At 47.7% G+C, this 19140-nt stretch overlaps 1 protein-coding gene across 6 annotated transcripts in view; it reads right to left on the reverse strand.

The window, feature by feature from the left end:
- Positions 1 to 211: 211 nt before the first annotated feature.
- NOD1 (nucleotide binding oligomerization domain containing 1) overlaps positions 212 to 19140 on the reverse strand; it is a 78388-nt gene continuing 59459 nt past the window's right edge. For all 6 annotated transcript variants that reach the window (XM_045495203.1, XM_045495205.1, XM_045495206.1 and 3 more), the window contains 2 exons: positions 13394 to 13477; positions 212 to 1301 (listed from right to left, as the gene is read on the reverse strand). In XM_045495203.1, coding sequence (XP_045351159.1) covers positions 1229 to 1301; positions 13394 to 13477 — 157 coding nt within the window. In that variant the 3' untranslated portion in view covers positions 212 to 1228. The remainder of the gene's footprint in view (positions 1302 to 13393; positions 13478 to 19140) is intronic.

Consider the following 19140-nt stretch of genomic DNA (forward strand, 5'->3'; position numbering starts at 1 on the left):
TCTTGGTCCCTCGGTAGGCGGAGAGGCCTGCGAAGGACCATACCGATGACTGCTCTGGCCTCCCTCCCCAGCCTCTTCACAGCACCGCACCCCAGGGCCCCACCCAACGCAGTGGGTGTCTCTGAAGGGAGTCAGGCATGCAGTGCAGGGATCCCAGCACGCCTACCAGGCTGAATCCCTTTTAAAAACCCCAGACTTGGGCAATTAGAAGGAGTGTTTTCAATATTTTATTAACAAATAAATTGGTAGAAGAACAATTTCTCTGGTAATCTCACTGCCCCCCCCCACTCCCATTTAACGTCCAGCATGTGGCCGCCATGATGGTCGGTGTCTAACCTGCTCTGCTAGCTGGGTTCTCAGCAGCCCCCTCGGCCTAGTTCAGTCATCCTCCCAAGGACTTTGGGGCAAGGAGAAAACTCCCCTCCTCAAGAGGGCGAGAGAGAGACAGAAGCTTCTGCTTGGAGGCCAGGGCCACAAAGGCAAGCCAGGCCTTATTCCTTTTGGAGGAGGGGCACAGGTTCTTCTTCCTAGGGCAGAGCACTTGTGCCCGCCCCCATCCGCCTTCCGGAGGAGGTGAGCCCAGCGTGAGAAAGCCCTGAGCGGAAACTCAACGTTACGAGGACACCACTCTTTTCTCTTAGATCTGCTAAGAGGGCACCCGGCGATCTCTGTCAGCAGAGTGAGACTCTAGGACTAAAACAAAAGCCTAGGAGGAGCCCTTGTCTTGGCAAAACCTTGGGTGGATCAAATCGCAACACTGCACAGACCTAGTATCTACAGCGGTGAAGTGAGCAGACCGTCAACCTGTCGGGGAGTACGGAGGAGGAAGAGACTATTCCAGGTAAAACACTTGGTCGTCGAGCACCTTTTGTCCAAGAAGTTTGGCACTAACTCTATACCATGTCCTCAATTCTTCCACGAAAACAGCGTGACCAACTCATTTCCGGGGTCCTCAGGGCAGGCATTTGAGCTCAGTCTTCTTCCTCTAATGTCCGATAAAAATAACCCTACACGTGTGTTACGTCTCTTCATAGTGTATTTACAGTAAGTAAGACGGCCCGCCAGGCACACTCACGCCCTGCAAAATTGTAACAGCTGCTCAGGGACGCTCGTGCCCGTCACCAAGGCAGCAGGGTCCCCTGAGACTCCGAGAGGGACGAATGCACGGGGCGGCTGGCTCTGCTAACGGGCCGCCTGGGGCCCACACCCCGTGCACAGCAGTGGCCTCTCAGAAGCAGACGATCCGCTTCTCGTCTTGGAAGACTTTGGCCTCCTCTGGCTTTATCAAGTTTCCATTTAGGCTGTCGGGGAGAAACAAAGAACACAAAACATTAGCGGTTTGTAGGAGCCTTCCCGGGACGTGTTCCCGACACCCTCCTGTTCTTCACGTGGCCCAGAAGTTCCGGAACATGCTCCATTCAGACACTTGCTTGGTAAGATTACTCCCTTCCAGCTGTCGTCGCTCTATGAACTGGGTCTCACTAAGGTCACCAATACCCTCTAGGAGCCTGAACTTAATGACCTTGTCTCAGGCCTTGTCTGTCCCGTCCTTCACGGGCGTTTGGCTGTTCTCTCCCCTGCCTCCTTGAACCACCACATTTGCTCGGCTTGATTTCTTGCTCTCTGGTTTTCTCCTGTGTCTGCCACTCCACCTCCGTCTCCTCTCCCATGTTCTCCCGTATGTGGCCTCTAGATACTGGATTTCCTCTAGACTGGGGGCTTGGCCCTTTTCCCCAGCTGACCTCATCCCTACGTGAGTGGACCTGCATCCCAGACCTCTCCCGTGTGGCTCCACTTACTTGACATCTTCACTTGGACGCCGCCCAGGGACCCTGGCTCAGTGCACGGGACCACTCTTTATCCATCTGTGCAAGGTAGCGACCTGGGGGTCGGCCTTGACCCCCTCATCTTCATAGTCTATCACAAAGTTCTATCTTATTCCCTAAACATCCCCAGAGTGCCTCCCTGGGACCTTTCCACGTCCTCACCACCACCATGGTGGTCTGAGCGCCATCGTCTCTTCTCTGGAGCGCTGCAGTGCCCTCCTGCCTGGTTCCTTTACATGTACTCTTCTGGCCTCTTCAAATCCATTTTCCTGGAGGAGCCAGAATGGTCTTTGTAATGCAAATCTGACCATATCCCTCTTTGCTTCACACCCCTCGACGACTTGCCATTGCTTTTAGGATATAGACCCGAATACGTGGCACGACCCACAGATCTCTTATGGTCTAGTCTACCCCCTCTCCTCTGCCCCCTGTTGCCCCTTCTCCTGCACCGTCTGAACCCCAGGGCCCACGGACATCTTGCCGTTTTTCAAGGGCACCAGCCCCTTCCTGCCTCCGAGCCTTGGCATTATGCTATACCCTCTACCAGTCAGCCAATCAGACCTTCACATTTACTCCGCTGAATTTTGTCTAACAGACTTGGTGGCAGCGTTGGGATCTGAAGCGAACTTCCTCCGGCCTCCGGGGCCAAGAAGACCCACAGGCAGGGCACCCTGCCAGCGCGCTTCTGAGTTCAAGGTCAGCCTTGCCCATTTCCCCATGTTTCCGGGGTGCCACCGGGGAGTCCCTCTCCATTCGTACTCCCCTCCTTGCACCGGAGCTCCCGCCCTAACAGGCTTGCCAGTCTAGGGTTAACGGGTCAGCACAGAGCGATGGGGGTGGGATGGGGGGCAGTTCTCACGGAGCGCCAGCCCGCCAGTTCACGTTGGAATTCCTCCTCAGCTTCCATCCGCAGTCCCCGTTTCCAGTCTGCAGTCCCCGTAGTGGAGACCACTGGGCGGGTCGGTGCTGGGAATGGCCGGTGGTGGGCACAGCCTTCTCTCTGCCAGCCCAGTCCGCGGTTAACAGGTTTTGGTTACCGCTGGCGTGTGAACGTTTGGGTTGTTTGGTGTAAACAAAGGCTCAGCTAACGGGATCCTTAAATTTTACAGACATGCCACCTTCCAGCCCACCTGCCCATTTTATGTCTGAGCACGATGGTGCCAGGACCTGTGGATACCTACTGAAATGGCAAAACGTTACCAAAAACCACCTAGAAGTACAACGGCCACTACGGGGAACGTTCCCATTAGGCGTGGGGGCATTTAGAAGCGCATCTGAGAGCACGGCTTCCCCAAGTAAAACGCATCGGGATACCTGCGTAAATTGCTGCGTAAAGCAGCAGCTCTGAAAGGTTTCACGATTCCAAAAACAGTTTCATTAAAAGGTTAATTAAAAGATTTAGCAAGAGACTAAACATGACACCACAAATATTAGTAATGTAGGGTCTTTGCATCTGCGTGTTTGTATGTACGTTATAAACACGACATATTGTCCCACCTCTGGATGGTACTGCTGACGTTAATTTGTAAAAGAGCTCTAGGCAGTTGGTTTTGTAGGGGCCAAGGACAGGCTGCTCCAAAATGTGCTGCGCTGGCATCCTGAAAAAATTTGTCGTAATGTTTTTCTTTCTTTTTGAGAGAGAGAGAGAGAGAGCACAAGCAGGGAAGGAGCAGAGAGAGAGGGAGATACAGAATCCGAAGCAGGCTCTGAGCTGTCAGCACAGAGCCCCACAGGGGGCTCGAACTCGTGAACTGTGAGATCATGACCCGAGCCAAAGTCGGATGCCCAACCGACTGAGCCACCCAGACGGCCCCATGGCATACTGATTATTTTAAATAAAACTTATTTAAGAGACAGCCTGCGCAAGAAGGCCATTGGGACCCTCCTCTGTCCCCTGGAAGCAGGAAGTAAATCTCCCATCTGAAAGATTACCCTCCCTTTACCAGGGAGGTAAAGAGACCTTATTATCAGATAGAAAATTTAGAGGCAAGAAAGCTGTATAAACACCCCTTGTTAATTCTTACTAATATATATCACACCCCAAATTCTGTCGACAATTCCTTACTAATTGGAACTCCTGAAGTTGAGTTTTCTTTGTCCTGCGGATTTTATGTTTATTTATTTATCTTTTAGAGAGACAAGAGGAGACACAGAATCAGAAGCAGGCTCCAAGCTGTCAGCACAGAGCCCGACGCGGTGCTTGAACCCATGAACCGTGAGATCATGCCCCGAGCCCAAGTCGGTCACTTAACCTACTGAGCCACCCAGGTGCCCTGACCTGTCAATTCTTCATGGATTCATTTATTGTCTCTTTGTCTACAATGTAGAAAAGCTGCCTGCCTTGGCCATTTTGGCCCACTGTGCACTCATAATAAAACTCTGTGGTTTTTTCCCCTGGTTAATCTGTTTTATGCAAATTTAACTCTTAGCCCAGCTGGAAGACCTTGAAGGATAGAGGACGAATGTCTCCTTCCCTTTGGTTGGCATTATCGGCAGGATACTAACTCACGGGACAGGTGCGTGCCTGGTATTGCTGCAGCTGAGATCCTGGGACATCTGACGTGCAGCCAGCAGAAGGTGAGATTTCTGACCACGTCGGCCTCCAGCCACCTCTGTCTGCGGGGTCTGGTGGAACGAGTGTGGTAAGAATCCTTCTGTCTCCAGATTTAGTTAGCAGGAGAAAATACTGTCGAACCAGTTCCTTGGGTGTAGCCACTTCTGATAAAAATGCGGTAGAGTACTCCTTGGCTACCGATCATTTCTTCCCGGAGACGGTCACTGTTTTGTCTGTGTCTTCTGTGTTGAGTGTCACAGAGAGGAATTATCGTAGGACAGAACACAGGTATGGGCCCTGTAAACCCGCTGCTGGGGCCCGCCTCACAGACTAGTGAGGTCCCAGTCGCATCGGACCCGTGGCCATTTACACAAACCTTGCTGTGGTTAACGCGCACATGGGGTACAGGCTGTTGCTAGGAAACATCTTGGAAGCCAAAGCCACGAGTGGTCACAAGTCAGGCACCTAAAAGCTGTTAGAGTGCTTGTCATCTAACTCAAAGAACCCTCAGTAGGAGAAATTGGTCACGGAACGGGGTAGATTAAGCAAACATCTGGGGGGCAAGGTACACTGTGAAACACCGAAGGCACATCTCTCCTACGGATTAGTTTGGCCCCAGAGACCCAAGGCGCAGACAGGGCTGTTAATATGAATATAAAACAATTTTGCTTTTATCTTGTTCTGTGTCCTAAGAGCTTGGCTTTGTGACCTTTCTCTGGTTTCTGTCACGTGGAGGGCGTACCTACCAGGGTGCACCGTGGTGGCCAGTCCAACAGACCGGGGATCCAGAAACACAGTTATAAGCAGCGTGCTCTGTCGGGGCCGTGCCGCCTCCCAAGAAAGTGTCAGGAGAGGTCCGAGCCCATAGGGTCCTCTGTTGCCTCAACCGCTTGCTTGTCAAGTGCTGGGAAATGCCACTCCATTAGCGTCTGCCTGTCCCAGATGACCCTGGAGGTGTCTCACATTCTGGGGAGACTGGAGACACGGCACACGTGACCTCATTCTTCCGGCCGGCACAGTGAAGCTGTCTGCTTTCTCAGCCTGGTCCTGGAAGTAAACTTTTGGGTCATGGGGGCTGCCTCGTCTCTGCCCCTCTGGGACACACCTCTTTGGAGTTTTCCGTTAAGCCGCTTATGGTTTTGAGTCGCTACTGAAATTAGTAACATCCTATTTGTCAATGGCCAGGTACCAGATCGTTTAAATTGGCTATTGGAAAAAAGAAAAAAAATCTTTACAAAAAGCTCTCAGTTATCTTAGAACGGCTAGCCTTAGGGATTCCCTTGACAACATAAAAGAACAAAAATTAGACTTAAGACAGATAAGCGTCCACCTCCGAAGAAAACTCCCCTCTTAACATCCAGCCTGACCTCTAGGTTCAAAGTATAAAGGCTACTCTTTATATTTACTCTTTCAGTAAATGCTGAAAGCCAGAAAGTGACTTTAACAGAAGCACCAAGCACCTAGGACGACACAGGAGGGCTTGGTTTACCGTAATCGACCTCTGTCGGCCTTAGACTTCTTTAGACAATTGCCTTTGCAGATGTCTCCTGCCCCAATGCATGCCCCCCAAACGGCAGGAAATCTTGTATAAAGCCCTTTTTCCTCCACTTTCAGAAGATACTACCAAATTTAGAGAAACATTAAAAAGATTTGACTATTCACCCACCTCCCCTTCACAGAGAAAAGAGATGACCAATAACATTTCTGCTTGGCCTTCTGACAAATGATCAGAGGAAGGTTGGTGTTCAGAGGCTAATAGAAGCCAAGGTTGACGTGTGTAACCGTGAAGAAGGCTTTTTGTTAAAATGCTTTGTACCATTCTGTTCATTCCCATTAATCCCCCTGATATATAGAAGCAAATTTAGGGGCACCGGGGTGGCTCAGTCAGTTAAGCCTCTGACTCTTGGTTTCAGCTCAGGTCATGATCTCACAGTTTGTGAGTTCAAGCCCCACATCGGACTCTGTGCTTACAGCACAGAGCCTGCTTGGGATTCTCTCTCTCCCTACCCCTTCCTGGTTCGCTGTCTCCCTCCCTCTCCCTCAAAAAATATATAAAAATAATTTTTAGGGGCACCCGGGTGGCTCAGTCCGTTGAGCTTCCGACTTCGGCTCAGGTCATGATCTCATGGTCCGTGAGTTCGAGCCCCGCGTCGGGCTCTGTGCTGACAGCTCAGAGCCTGGAGCCTGTTTCCGATTCTGTCTCCCTCTCTCTCTGACCCTCCCCTGTTCATGCTCTGTCTCTCTCTGTCTCACAAATAGATAAACGTTAAAAAAAAAAAAAAAATTAAAAAAAAATAATCATTTTTAAAAAAAGAAGCAAATTTAGTTAAAAAAGTGGGCCTGTCTCTTGATATATTCAGGCTGGAATCTGGTTCTTTGGAATCCATCTTCGTCTTACAAATCTCTACAAAACCAGACGTGCAACTCCACAAACAAATCAAAACCCACCTATCTTTACCAATCTCCAAACCTCTCTGGTTCCTCTCAGAATTTTTGTGGACATCATCAACGGTCAGGATATTGGGACAAAATTGCCATGTACTTAAGGAAAAAAGAGTACATTTTTTCCCAGATGAATCAAGCATTTTATTTAATTATAACCAAGTACTCATGTATTCTCTCTTTAAATGCTGCGTGTAGGCAGAAATAATATTCAGGCCCATATTGAAAATACTGCCCTACCAGTTTCCAGAACATTATGCACCATTCAGGACCCAAGCTGTTGAGACTTAAAGCCACATTGGGCAGTGTACCACAGGATGCTAAATAAACAAGACTTCACCCATATCACTTTGAATTTCTTGATATCTTTCCCTGTGTTCTATCACCCAACAGAACAATTAATTCGGCTTCCTAGAAACATTTGAATAATAGGGGCGCCTAGGTGGCTTACTAGGTTAAGTGACTCTGGATTTCAGCTCAGGTCATCATCTCACTGTTCATGGGATTGAGTCCGGAGTCGGGATCCTTGCTAACAGGGTGGAGAGACTGCTTGGGACTCTGTGTCCCTCCCTCCCTCTCTCTCTGCCCCTCCCCTGCTCACTTTATCTCTGTCTTTCTCAAAATAAAGTAGACATTTTTTAAAAATTAAAAAAGAAACATTTGAATAATAGTTAGATATATGCCCAATAACCCTTCCATGTTTTCAAAAGTGAAGAATGTTACTAGCGCAAAAAAAAAAGGTAGAAAAAAAGAAGTCTTTGCATTCTTTCTCTGTCCCTTAATAGGTCTTTGAAATGTAAACACAGAGGTCTTCTTAAAATACAAACTGCTGGGGCACTTGGGTGGCTCAGTCTGTCAAGCGTCCGACTTCGGCTCAGGTCATGATCTCACAGTTTGTGGGTCTGAGCCCCGCATCGGGCTCTGTGCTGACAGCTCAGAGCCTGGACCCTGCTTTGGATTCTGTGTCTCCCTCTCTCTCCACTCCTCCCCAACTCTTGCTCTGTCTCTCTCTCTCTCTCAAAAATAAACAAACATAAAAAATAAATAAAGTAACATACAAACTGCTAACAGGGATCTTGTGCCCAGACTGCAGCACCTCTGGTAACAGGCAGATAATGCTCCAAATCACCTCGGACAAAACTTAGATAGGTTCTCTATAAATTTTCTACCCCCATCTTCTCTAGCACCTAAGAGCCCTTCTTTGAAATGCAAACTTTAGAGGGAAGTTGTTCATCAAAAAGGGAGAGAGGGACATACTTGGAAATTGGGCCCATCATCTGTCTACAAACATTAGTAAATCTGAAAGCCATAAGAATTTGTTTGCATCTGTTCTGTGTATTTGTATGTGTGTCCGTGTATGTTGTGTGATATTTTCTCTACCTCTGGATGGTATGGTTTGAAGGGAAGCACGAGTAAGGATGGGGCATTCTAAAACTCAGAAAGCTAGACAGAAAAAACATTTGGGTTAAAGTGAGCTGGGAAAATATTTGGTGTTAAAGCTAATTTAAGGTTATTGGTTTAATTAAAATAGACCTGTCTTTAGAGTTATCAGCATTTTAAAAAGTTTTTTTTCTAATGTTTATCTTTTTTTTTCTAATGTTTGTTTCTTTTTGAGAGAGAGAGACAGAGCTGAAGCAGGGAAGGGGCAGAGAGAGAGGGAGACACAGAATCCGAAGCAGGCTCCGAGCTGTCAGCACAGAGCCTAACATGGGGCCTGAACCCACAAACTGCGAGAGCATGACCTCAGCTAAAGTTGGCCACTTAACCAACTGAGCCACCCAGGTGCCCCTGGAGTTATCAGCATTAAATATGAAACTTTTATTCTGCTTTTGTTTACTGAAAGATTAGTTTCATGATATCTCTGTTGCAAAATCTGTCAGAAAAAAAAAAAAAAAAAAAAAAACTAGACAGAATAATGGTTGAGTTTGCCTATGAAGTTTTATGGGTACTCCACATATAATTGTTAAGAACAAGTAAATTAAATAGATGTAAATAAGATGTAAATAAGATAAGACGTAAAAAAAATAAATAAAAAAAAGATGTAAATAAGATAAGATGTAAATAAGATACATAGCTTCCAAATTCTTTTTTGGTGGTGACCCAAAACGTTAAAGTTTTGCTAAGTTACATGGTAAGGTAAATTCACTGAAAATCTAGATCACTTCCAAATAAGAAAACACGAAGTATTAACATACGTTTATCCACTTTTCTCTTTAGTTTCTCTGTGTGCAACAGATTTGCACGTGTTAGCAAAACCTGTTTTGTGCTCTTGTACCATGAAAAAACACATTTCTAACTATGAAATGTATTCATAAAATCACCAATCTAGGGGTGCCTGGCTGGCTCAATCAATAGACCACGTGACTCTTGATCTCAGGGTTGTAAGTTCAAGCCCCAGGCTGGGCATGGAGGTTAAAAAATTAAAATATAGGGGCACCTGGGTGGATCAGTCAGTTAAGCGTCTGACTTCGGCTCAGGTCATGATCTCGCGATTTGTGGGTTCGAGCCCTGTGTCAGGCTCTGTGCTGACAGCTCGGCACCTGCTTCGAATTCTGGGTCTCTCTCAAAAATAAACAAACATTAAAAAAAAAAAAAAGGCATCTGGGATCCCAATTAAAAGGGTCCTGTTGGTCACAGTCTAGAGCCTGGTGGTGATTAGGTATTTTGGAAACATCACCAGAGAAAAAAAGCTCTTGAGCCCCATTGGAAAGGACCTTACAAAGCACTCCTGACCATGGACAGTGCTGCACAATCAGAAGGCACTGAGCCTGGGGTACCTATCACATGGCTCAAGAGGGCTCCACCTGAGCCCTGGTCCCATGCAGACGCTGGAGACCCACAAATCAAACTGACAAGGAAAAGAAACAGCCGCCCCCAAGGTAGACGGCTTCTGCTCAAGACACCTGATCAAGGCTTCATACATGAACTGAACAGGACACGCTTTCTCCTCTTTCCTTCACTCTGGCATCGGCTAGGAAAGGTAATGCCCTTATCTTTATTTCCCAGGCCACCAGGACACCCTCTGGACTTTGGAGCAACCTTTTATTTCAGGCCGGGAGAAAATCTAACTTTTATCGTTGGTCAACTCCTGTGAATTTACACCATGAGTTGGAAAGGGCCTCCCAGGAGGCTTTCATGATTCAGGACTCTGTTTGGCAGACCCCTACGTCTCTGTTTAGGGATAAATACAAACGAAGCTATGAACAGGAACTTCTCCTTAATTCTTGAAATTCTTGCAACAACTGCCCAACAATGATCCCTAGACTCTCTGGCCAGTGTTGTTCTTGAGAATAGAGTAGAATAGAATAGCCCTCGATTATCGTTTAGCTGAGCAAGGAGGTGCCACCTGGATTACACTCCTGGGAAAGTTGAAACTCGATTACATCATATCCCAAAACAAGGCACTTGCCTTAAGAAGATGACTCCTTCCACAGGGTCTTTCTTTGATTTATCTGATTTTGATCGCATTGGGTCTTGGAGACCAGGGCTTCAAAGTACCCTGCAAACATTGGGGAGGACCCTGCTTATCATAATCATAAGAATCGCCCTGGTGCGTTATATTTTCTTAAATGCTTTAAATGCATGTTTGAGGCCACCAACCGCTAAGCAAATGGTCTCCCTCAGACTGGACCGTCCAAAAAGGTACAAAGAGGACAAAGTGACTTAACAGAATGTAAACCTGAGCTCGTAACCTGTGACTGTCACAGAGACAAAGCGAAAACATCAGGACCTGAGAATGCCACGCACAGGATCAACAAAGGCTTCGAGAACTACAGAGCAATAGCTGAGAAGGGTGCTAATGCCCTAAAGTTTGATCACAGCTCTCAGCGAAGTGGAGAGGCCGGTCTGAAAGGGGACCACTGTTTTGTTTTTTGTAAATTTTTTTTAATGTTTATTTTTGAGACAGAGACAGAGCATGAACGGGGGAGGGTCAGAGAGAGAGAGGGAGACACAGAATCTGAAGCAGGCTCCAGGCTGTCAGCACAGAGCCTGACGAGGGGCTCGAACTCACGAACCGCGAGATCATGACCTGAGCCGAAGTCGGACGCTTAACCGACTGAGCCACCCAGGCACCCCGGGGACCACTGTCACACACGCACACAGGCCCAAAATAGCATCGCTTAGGTTAAGGCCCCAAATCGGTAAACCAGTTAATACCTAATCTAACTCCAACCTAATTTTAACACCCCAGGAATGAATGTAGCCTTTAATCAGTCAGCATAGAATTTCCTGGTCAACACTAGGAAATTTATTGTCAGACCTTCCTGCTCCCCTTAGGAGGGCAACCTTGCTTACAACGATGTACTCCCTGCTAATAAATTCTTCCTTGTTGATGTCCTCTGCCTTTAAGAACCTTTCTCTTGTTTGGCTCAGCAGAGCTCCCCTCTACTTTCTGGAAGGGATGCCGCCCAACTCAGGAACTGCTTGCTAAAGCCCATCAGACCTTCACCTTTACTCACTTGACTTTTTTTTTTTTTTAAACACCATGACCCAGGCTCCACCCTCAAAGAGCTCACAGTCTGGAGCAGACAGCCTCCCAGGAAGCTACTCCAGCGGTATGATAGATGCCGCCCAATGTCAGGGCATTGTTCACCCTGCCTCCTGTCTCTGAAGCAGAACTCACTTGGGGCATCAGACCGCAAGTTCTCATGGGACAGGGATGAGGTAGAAATCAATATCAGCACGAACAACGAGTCCCTGTGCCCCTGGTGACTGCGGACAGAGCTGCTCCCTCATCCCCACAGCCCTGGCTGGACAGGGCCGATGCGACAGGACGTCACTAAGCCTGGTTCCATGACATCACTCACACACACACACGCCTCCAGGCCCTGGGTAGCACACCTTCAAGCTAAAGACACCTGGCCCTGCACACGTAGTTCCTTGTATAGGAACAGTGGTCCTTCCAAGGCAACAAATGCACATTTTTCAAGCCGGACAGAGTTAAAGCAGCTACATGTTCTTACAACTGTCCTAATCAGCCTTCGAGAAAAGTAGAGGCCAACTGTTGTCTGCAAACTTCTGCAGCCTGGCCTGCCCCCTCCTCCCCCTCTGCCTGCTGTTCTCGAACCACAGAGTCAGCAAGAATTGACGTGCTTCTAGGGAAGGGACCACGGGCAGGAGGGGGGCTGGCGATTAATGGGAACCAGAGTTCCAACAGCTCCCACCTGCCTTGCGGGCACAGGGTCACACACACCCAAGCCCCAGCGTCCTCCGTCAGCCTTGCTGGAGCTGGGCTCTCCCCTCTAGGACAGCGTCTTCCAAATGTTTTTTCAAGCACGACCCAAACGAGAATTACATTTTACGTCTTGAACCAGCATCCACGCAGGCACACATACCCACATCTGACCCAAGATTATAAAATAATACTTCGTGCTGTGCACGGTGACTTTTGGTGTTCTGCTCGACCTCGTTTTCCAAATAATACGCTGGTTGCAACCCGCCCAACTGATTTTGTGATGCACTAACAAGTTCCAAAGCAAAGTTTAAAAAACGCTGTGCTGGGAGCCCAGGTCAAGGAGCTACGTACCTCGATGTGCTTTTTTTTTGGCTGGGAAATTCTCCCCCGGCAGGACGAAATGAGGTAGTTGATGAGTAACTACCCCCTGAGCTGAGGGTTTGAGTTCGCGGGGAGGCTGCTCCTTGGACCTCAGGGAAGCCATGGGGAGAGCGTGAACCCCTCCGGTGGCCCGTGTCCTCAAGGGAAATGTGGCTGTGCCCCCCACCCCGCTAGGTGCCCCACATGGTCACGCTGCAGGGCTGTGTCAGGCTGAGGCTCACGGCACACTCCAGAGCACCGGGGAGCCTGCTCAGGGCCCCCTGTCCGCAGCCCCGGTGAGCCAGTGCTCTCAAGCCATCGGGACCCTTTCTGTCCGCCTAACCGCCACATCCCCAGCACCCAGGCCGCTGCCGCACCTGTCACTAATGGGAACTCCCCCTACCCTGCCCACACAGTCCACAGGCCGGGACCCGCTTAGGGGGGACGATGTATGGGTCTTATGAGGCAGTAACGAAGTGGAGTGGGGCTCAGTGTTGTAGAAGCAAAACGATCCAGCTCCCTCCCACTAGCATAACAACTCCTCCAAGCAGAAATAGGAAGAAAGAGCACAAGTCGGAGCAAATCCAGCAGGGAAGTGTCTCCTCAAGCCCGGCAAAGCCCAGAAAAGGAGAAGAAGGGGCCCCAAACGCCAGCTACCCCATCCACATCTCAGCCTCCTGAGTCCCCGAGTGATCCACTCTCAGCAGGATCCCTTTCCTGGGCCATCTGCCCCGTGCATAGCGGGGAGGTAGAGGAGGGCAGGGCGCCTGCAAGGGGAGCCCCGGCCACAGAGTCAGGCAGCCTGGACCAGATTCCAGCTTCTCCTCTTAGGTGGCACCTTGGGCAAGTATTCCCTCACTGCTCTGGGGCTCAGTTTCTGCCTCTGTGAAGTGGAACTACTACCAGCCTGCTTTCCGGGACTACTGGACACATGAGGAGTAAGTGGCACATGCTCTACACTGTGCCTGGCGCCCAGTCAGGGTGCTGAGTAGACAGTCACTGTTCTCATTACTACGACTGGCGCAGGTGTCTTACCAAATCTCCATTATGCCAGTGTTCCTCTGTAATGCGTCTGCCAGCTGGGCAATCCCCTTGGCCGTGATCTGGTTCTGGATAAGCCTGAAAGGAGAACATATCTTGTATCAGATACATGATACTGGATTAAATCTGCCCCCTCCGTTAAGGAGTGGTAAGGGCATGGTGGGCATGAGACAGGGTCCGGGGAAGCGCTGTGTCCACGTGATGTTTAATCTGGCTGAGGCTGTCCAGATCAGATCTACAGGGCATCTTTTAAGACGTTTAATTTTTTGGTACATTTCTAGAGTGAGCCTAATAGATCTGTGCACTCACACGTAGATAATTTAATACACGAACCCAGATATGTATGTGTCGGCATTTTTCCCATTTTTTCCTGCGGGGAGGGAAGGGGACGATTCTCCTGCTTCCACTCGTGGGTCCCAGTGGGAAAGCATCGACAATGGGGCCTCTAAGGGCGCACCCCATTATGTCTAGTTGCAGTGATCCAAATGAAACCAAGGTTTCCAATAGAGCTGGGGAGCCCGGGCGATCTCTGAAGTGCTCCCCTGAGCAGCTATGCTTCCGACCCAAGAAATACACCCAAGAAATTCACCCAAGGCACTGAGGTGTCTCTGCTTCATCACAGGCCCACTCCTCACTCCTGGCTATTGGTAGAATAAAAGCCTACTGCTCAACTTGACCCTAAGAAATCCTGGCCACTGACCCAAGAACGCAGCCCCACCAGGAAGACAGGGTTGCCCCGTCATGATTGATGAGATTATAGAAATTAGGCGAGAAGGGGCCAACCCCATGAAGAGGCAGTCGGTGCAGTGGTTCAAAGCTCCCCTCCTACACACACACCCTCCACCCCCTACTTCTCAGCCACAGATCCTTGAAGAAATAAGCTTACACTATCTATGCCTCGGTTGCCTGTAAAATGGGAGTAACCAAGGTTTCAGTGGGAGGATGTATATGTAGGAAGTAGTCCTCACGGTCTCTGCCACAGCACCCGATGGCAGGGAGCGCCTGTCACCATTACTGCCCGAGCACACGGGACTGTGGCTGTGCTGTGGAGGGGCCCCAATCTCCCAGCCACATGCCCCAAAGGGGGGCGCCTGGGCTCAGTGGCAGAGGTGATGACTCCCTGGTAAGAACGACCACAATGTAACTCAGACATTTTTGCAAGAGGAGCAAAGATAGAACCTAGAAGTGAGCAGAGAATCGTGCATTCAGCCAAACTCTGCTGCTTCCTAATTTCCTCCTTCACGATTGCCACCACCACCACCACCTACACTTTGCTGGGTGAGCTGCTTCCAGCCAAGACCTGGCAAGAGGCCGGGCAGGAAGGGAGCCAATGAGTATGGCAGTGCTCAGGCGCACCTGTCCCCTGGGGCCACCTTTGAAGACAAGGGCCAGTGTGATCTGTGCACCACCCAACAGCCAAGACTCGCTCTCTAGCCCTGTTCTAGCTCTGTTCTCCCTCCAGGCCGGGCCCCAAGGGAAAGAGATAAAAGAAAGTCTACAGGCCAGAAAAACAACAGCAAAACAGACATAAAAGTAGCACAGTGTGGCTGTTTTGCAGAAATTAACAAGGTTATCTAAAACTCATACAGAGGGGCGCCTGGGTGGCTCAGTGGTTTAAGCGTCCGACTTCAGCTCAGGTCATGATCTCACGGTCCGTGAGTTCAAGCCCCATGTTGGGCTCTGGGCTGATGGCTCAGAGCCTGGAGCCTGTTTCCGATGCTGTGTCTCCCTCTCTCTCTGCCCCTCCCCCACTCATGCTCTGTCTCTGTCTCAAAAATAAATAAAACTTAAAAAAAATTTTTTAATAAAAAAATAAAATAAAAATAAAAATAAAACTCATACACAAGCACAAGGGACCCAGAATAGCCCAAACAACCTTGAGAAAGGAGGACAGAGTTGGGAGACTCACCCTTCCTGATTTCAAAACTTACTGCCCAGTTAGAACAATCAGGACAGTGTGATCCTGGCATGAAGACAAACAAACGGATCAATGAACTAGAATAGAATGTCCAGAAATACACCCATACATTTATGGTCAATTGAGTTTTGGCAAAAGCGTCAGGGCCATTTAACAGGGAAAGACACTCTCTTCAACAAGCGGTGCTGGAACAGTGGGACATGCCAAAGAAGGAGTTTGGACCCTTTGCCTCATATCACACACAACAATTAACTCCAGAAATTAGCGTTTAGGATCAAAGACCTCAATGCAAGAGCAAAACTATAACACTTAAAGGAAATCTTAGGTGTCAATCTTTGTGACCTTGGATTATGCAACAGTTTCTCAGTAAAGTATCTAAAGCACAAACAACCAAAGAAAAAATAAATTGGACTTCCGTCAAAATGAACAGTGTTTGTGCTTTAAAGGTCACTAACAAGAAAGTGGAAAACCCCACAGAGGAAATACATGCAAATCATGTATCTAGTAAATGTCTAGTATGCAGGATGTATAAAGAGCTCCAATAATTCATCAATAAAAAGGCAGATAACCCAGGGTGGTCGGTTGGTTAAGCGTCTGACTCTTGATTTTGGCTCAGGTCATGATCTCAAGGTTTGTGGGTTCGAGCCCTGTTTCGGGTTCTGTGCTGACAGTGCCTGCTTAGGATTCTCTACCCTTCCTCTGCTCGCACGTGTGCACCTGCTCTCTTCCCGCCCTCCCTCTCTAAACTTTAAAAAAAAAAAAAAATGGCAAACAAAATTAAAAATGGGCAAAGGATGTGGAGACATTTCTCCAAGACAGATGCCCCATGTTAGTCATAAGGGAAATGAAAATCAAAACCACAATAAGACACCACTCCACACCCACTAGGATGGCAAGATTCGAAAAGATGGACACTAACGAGTGCTGGTAAGGATGTGGAGAAATGGGAGCCTTCCTAAGTGACTGGCAGGAACCTAAAGTAGAGCAGCCACTCTGGAAAACACTTTGGCAGTTCCTCAAAAGGTTCAGAACAGAGTGGCCATTTGCCCCGGCAATTCTAAGCCTAAGCACATACCCAAGAGAAATGAAGACGTATGTCCACACACGGACATGCACACGAATGTCAAAGGCATCATTATTCACAACAATCGAAAAGGCAACGTTATTCACAACAACCAAAAAGTAGAAACAACCCAAATGTCTACCAGCTGATGAACAGACAAAATGTGGAATATCCATATAACGGGGTATCAGCCCTACGGCGCAATGAAGTTCTGACACGTTCTACGATGTAGATGGGCCTTGAAAACCCATGTAAGTGAAAAGAACACAGACAACGAGTCACACATTGTAGGATTCCATTTCTAGGAAATGCCCAGAACAGGCAAATCCACAGAGACAAAAAGGAGATTAAGGACTGGGGGAGAAGGATGGGGAGGCTTAATGCACACTGGTATATTCCAGTGGGGGCGGTGGGGAGGTAAAACTGTCCTACAACTAGATCGTGGCGATGGTTGCACAACTTTGTGAATACGCTAAAAACCACTGACCTATACATTTTATTGTCTTTTTAAGATTTTATTTTTTTAAGTAATCTCTACACCCAGCGTGGGACCGGAACTTCCAAACCTGGAGATTGAGAGTCATACACTCCACTGACCAAGCCAGCCAGGGGCCCCTGACCTGTACATTTTTAAACGGTGAATTTTATGCACGTCCATTTTATCTTACAAAATATCTTCTCTTGGAGCATGTGGATGGCTCAGTTGGTTAAGCATCTGACCTTGGCTCAGGTCATGATCTTATGGTTCGTGAGTTTGAGCCCCACGTTGGGCTCTCTCTTAGCACAGAGTCCACTTCAGATCTTCTGTCCCTGTCGCTTTCTGCCCCTCCCCCACTCTCACTCACACGTTCTCTCTCAAAAATAAGTAGACTTTAAAATATACTAAAGAGAGAGAAATATATTACTGAGACAGCACATGTGTGCACACACGCAAGCATGAGCTAGGGAGGGGCAGAGAGAGAGGGAGAGAACCCAAGCAGGCTCCATGTGACAGCACAGAGCCCAACATGGGGCTCGATCTCACAAAAATTGGGAGATCATGACCTGAGCTGAAATCAAGAGTCGGGTGCTCAACCGACTGAGCCACCCAGGCACCCCTCAAAAAATATTTTTGCATTTAAGATTTCATTTTTTAATTTTTAAAAAATATTTATTTTTGAGAGAGAGAGAGAGAGAGAGAGAAAGAGAGAGAGAGAGGGAGGATAAGCAGGGGAGGGGCAGAGAGAGACACACAGAATCCGAAGGCAGGCTCCAAGCTCCGAGCTGTCAGTACAGGGCCCGACGTGGGGCTCAAAGCCACGAACTGTGAGATCATGACCTGAGCCAGAGTCAGACGCTTACCTGACTGAGCCACCCAGGCACCCCTTAAGATTTTCTTTTTAAATAATCTCTATACCTAACACAGGGCTCACACTTACAAAGCCAAGATCAAGAGTCGCATGCTCTATCGACGGTGCCAGCCAGGCACCCCATCTCAAAAAATATTTTTCAAAAGTAGAACAGGAGAATTACAGGCCACAATCCCTCATGAAACTAGATGCAAAAATTCTCAATAAGATACTAGCAAATCAAATTCAACAGTACATTAAAAGAATTATTCACCATGATCAAGTGGGATTCATTCCTGGGCTGCAGGGCTGGTTCAGTACTCGCAAGTCAATCAATGTGATACACCACATTAATAAAAGAGAGGATAAGAACCCTATGATCCTGTCAATAGATGGAGAAAAGCATTTGACAAAATACAGCATCCTTTCTTGATAAAAACCCTCAAGCAAGTTGAGATAGAAGGAACATACATTAACATCATAAAAGCCATATATGAAAGGCCAACAGCTAATATCATTCTCAATGGGGAAAAAGAGCTTTCCCCCTGAGATGAGGAACATGACAGGGGTGTCCACTCTCACTACTGTTGTTCAACATAGTGTTGGAAGTCCTAGTCTCAGCAATCAGACAAAATGAAATAAAAGGCATCCAAATTGGCAAAGAAGTCAAACGTTCACTCTTTGCAGACAACATGATACTTTACCTGGAAAATCCAAAAGACTCCACCAAAAAACTGCTAGAGCTGATACAGGAATTCAGCAAAGTCACAGGATATAAAATCAATGTACAGAAATCGGCTGCATTTCTATACACCAATAATGAAACAACAGAAAGAGGAAGCAAGGAATGAATCCCATTTACAACTGCACCAAAAACCATAAATACCTAGGAATAAACCTAACCAAAGAGGTAAAAGATCTGCATACTGAAAACTATAGAAAGCTTATGAAAGAAAGTGAAGAAGACACAAAGAAATGGAAAAACATTCCATGCTCATGGACTAGAAGAACAAATATTGTTAAAATGTCAATACCACCCAAACCGATCTACGCATTCAATGCAATCTCTATCAAAATAGCACCAGCATTCTTCACAGAACTAGAACAAACAATCCTATAATTTGCGTGGAACCACACAAGACCTCGAATAGCCGAAGTAATGTTGAAAAAAGAAAACCAAAGCTGAGGCATCACAAACACAGACTTTAACTTTTACTACAAAGGTGTCATCATCAAGACAGTATGGTATTGGCATAAAAACAGACCACAGATCAATGGAATAGAATAGAGAACCCAGAAATGGACTGACCAATATATGGCCAACTAATCTTCGACAATCAGGGAAGAACATCCAATGGAAAAAAGATAGTCTCCTTAGCAAATGGTGCTGGGAGAACTGGACAGCAACATGCAGAAGAATGAAGCTAGACCA

This window comes from Leopardus geoffroyi, chromosome A2, assembly GCF_018350155.1.
Source record: "Leopardus geoffroyi isolate Oge1 chromosome A2, O.geoffroyi_Oge1_pat1.0, whole genome shotgun sequence".
NCBI lineage: Eukaryota > Metazoa > Chordata > Mammalia > Carnivora > Felidae > Leopardus > Leopardus geoffroyi.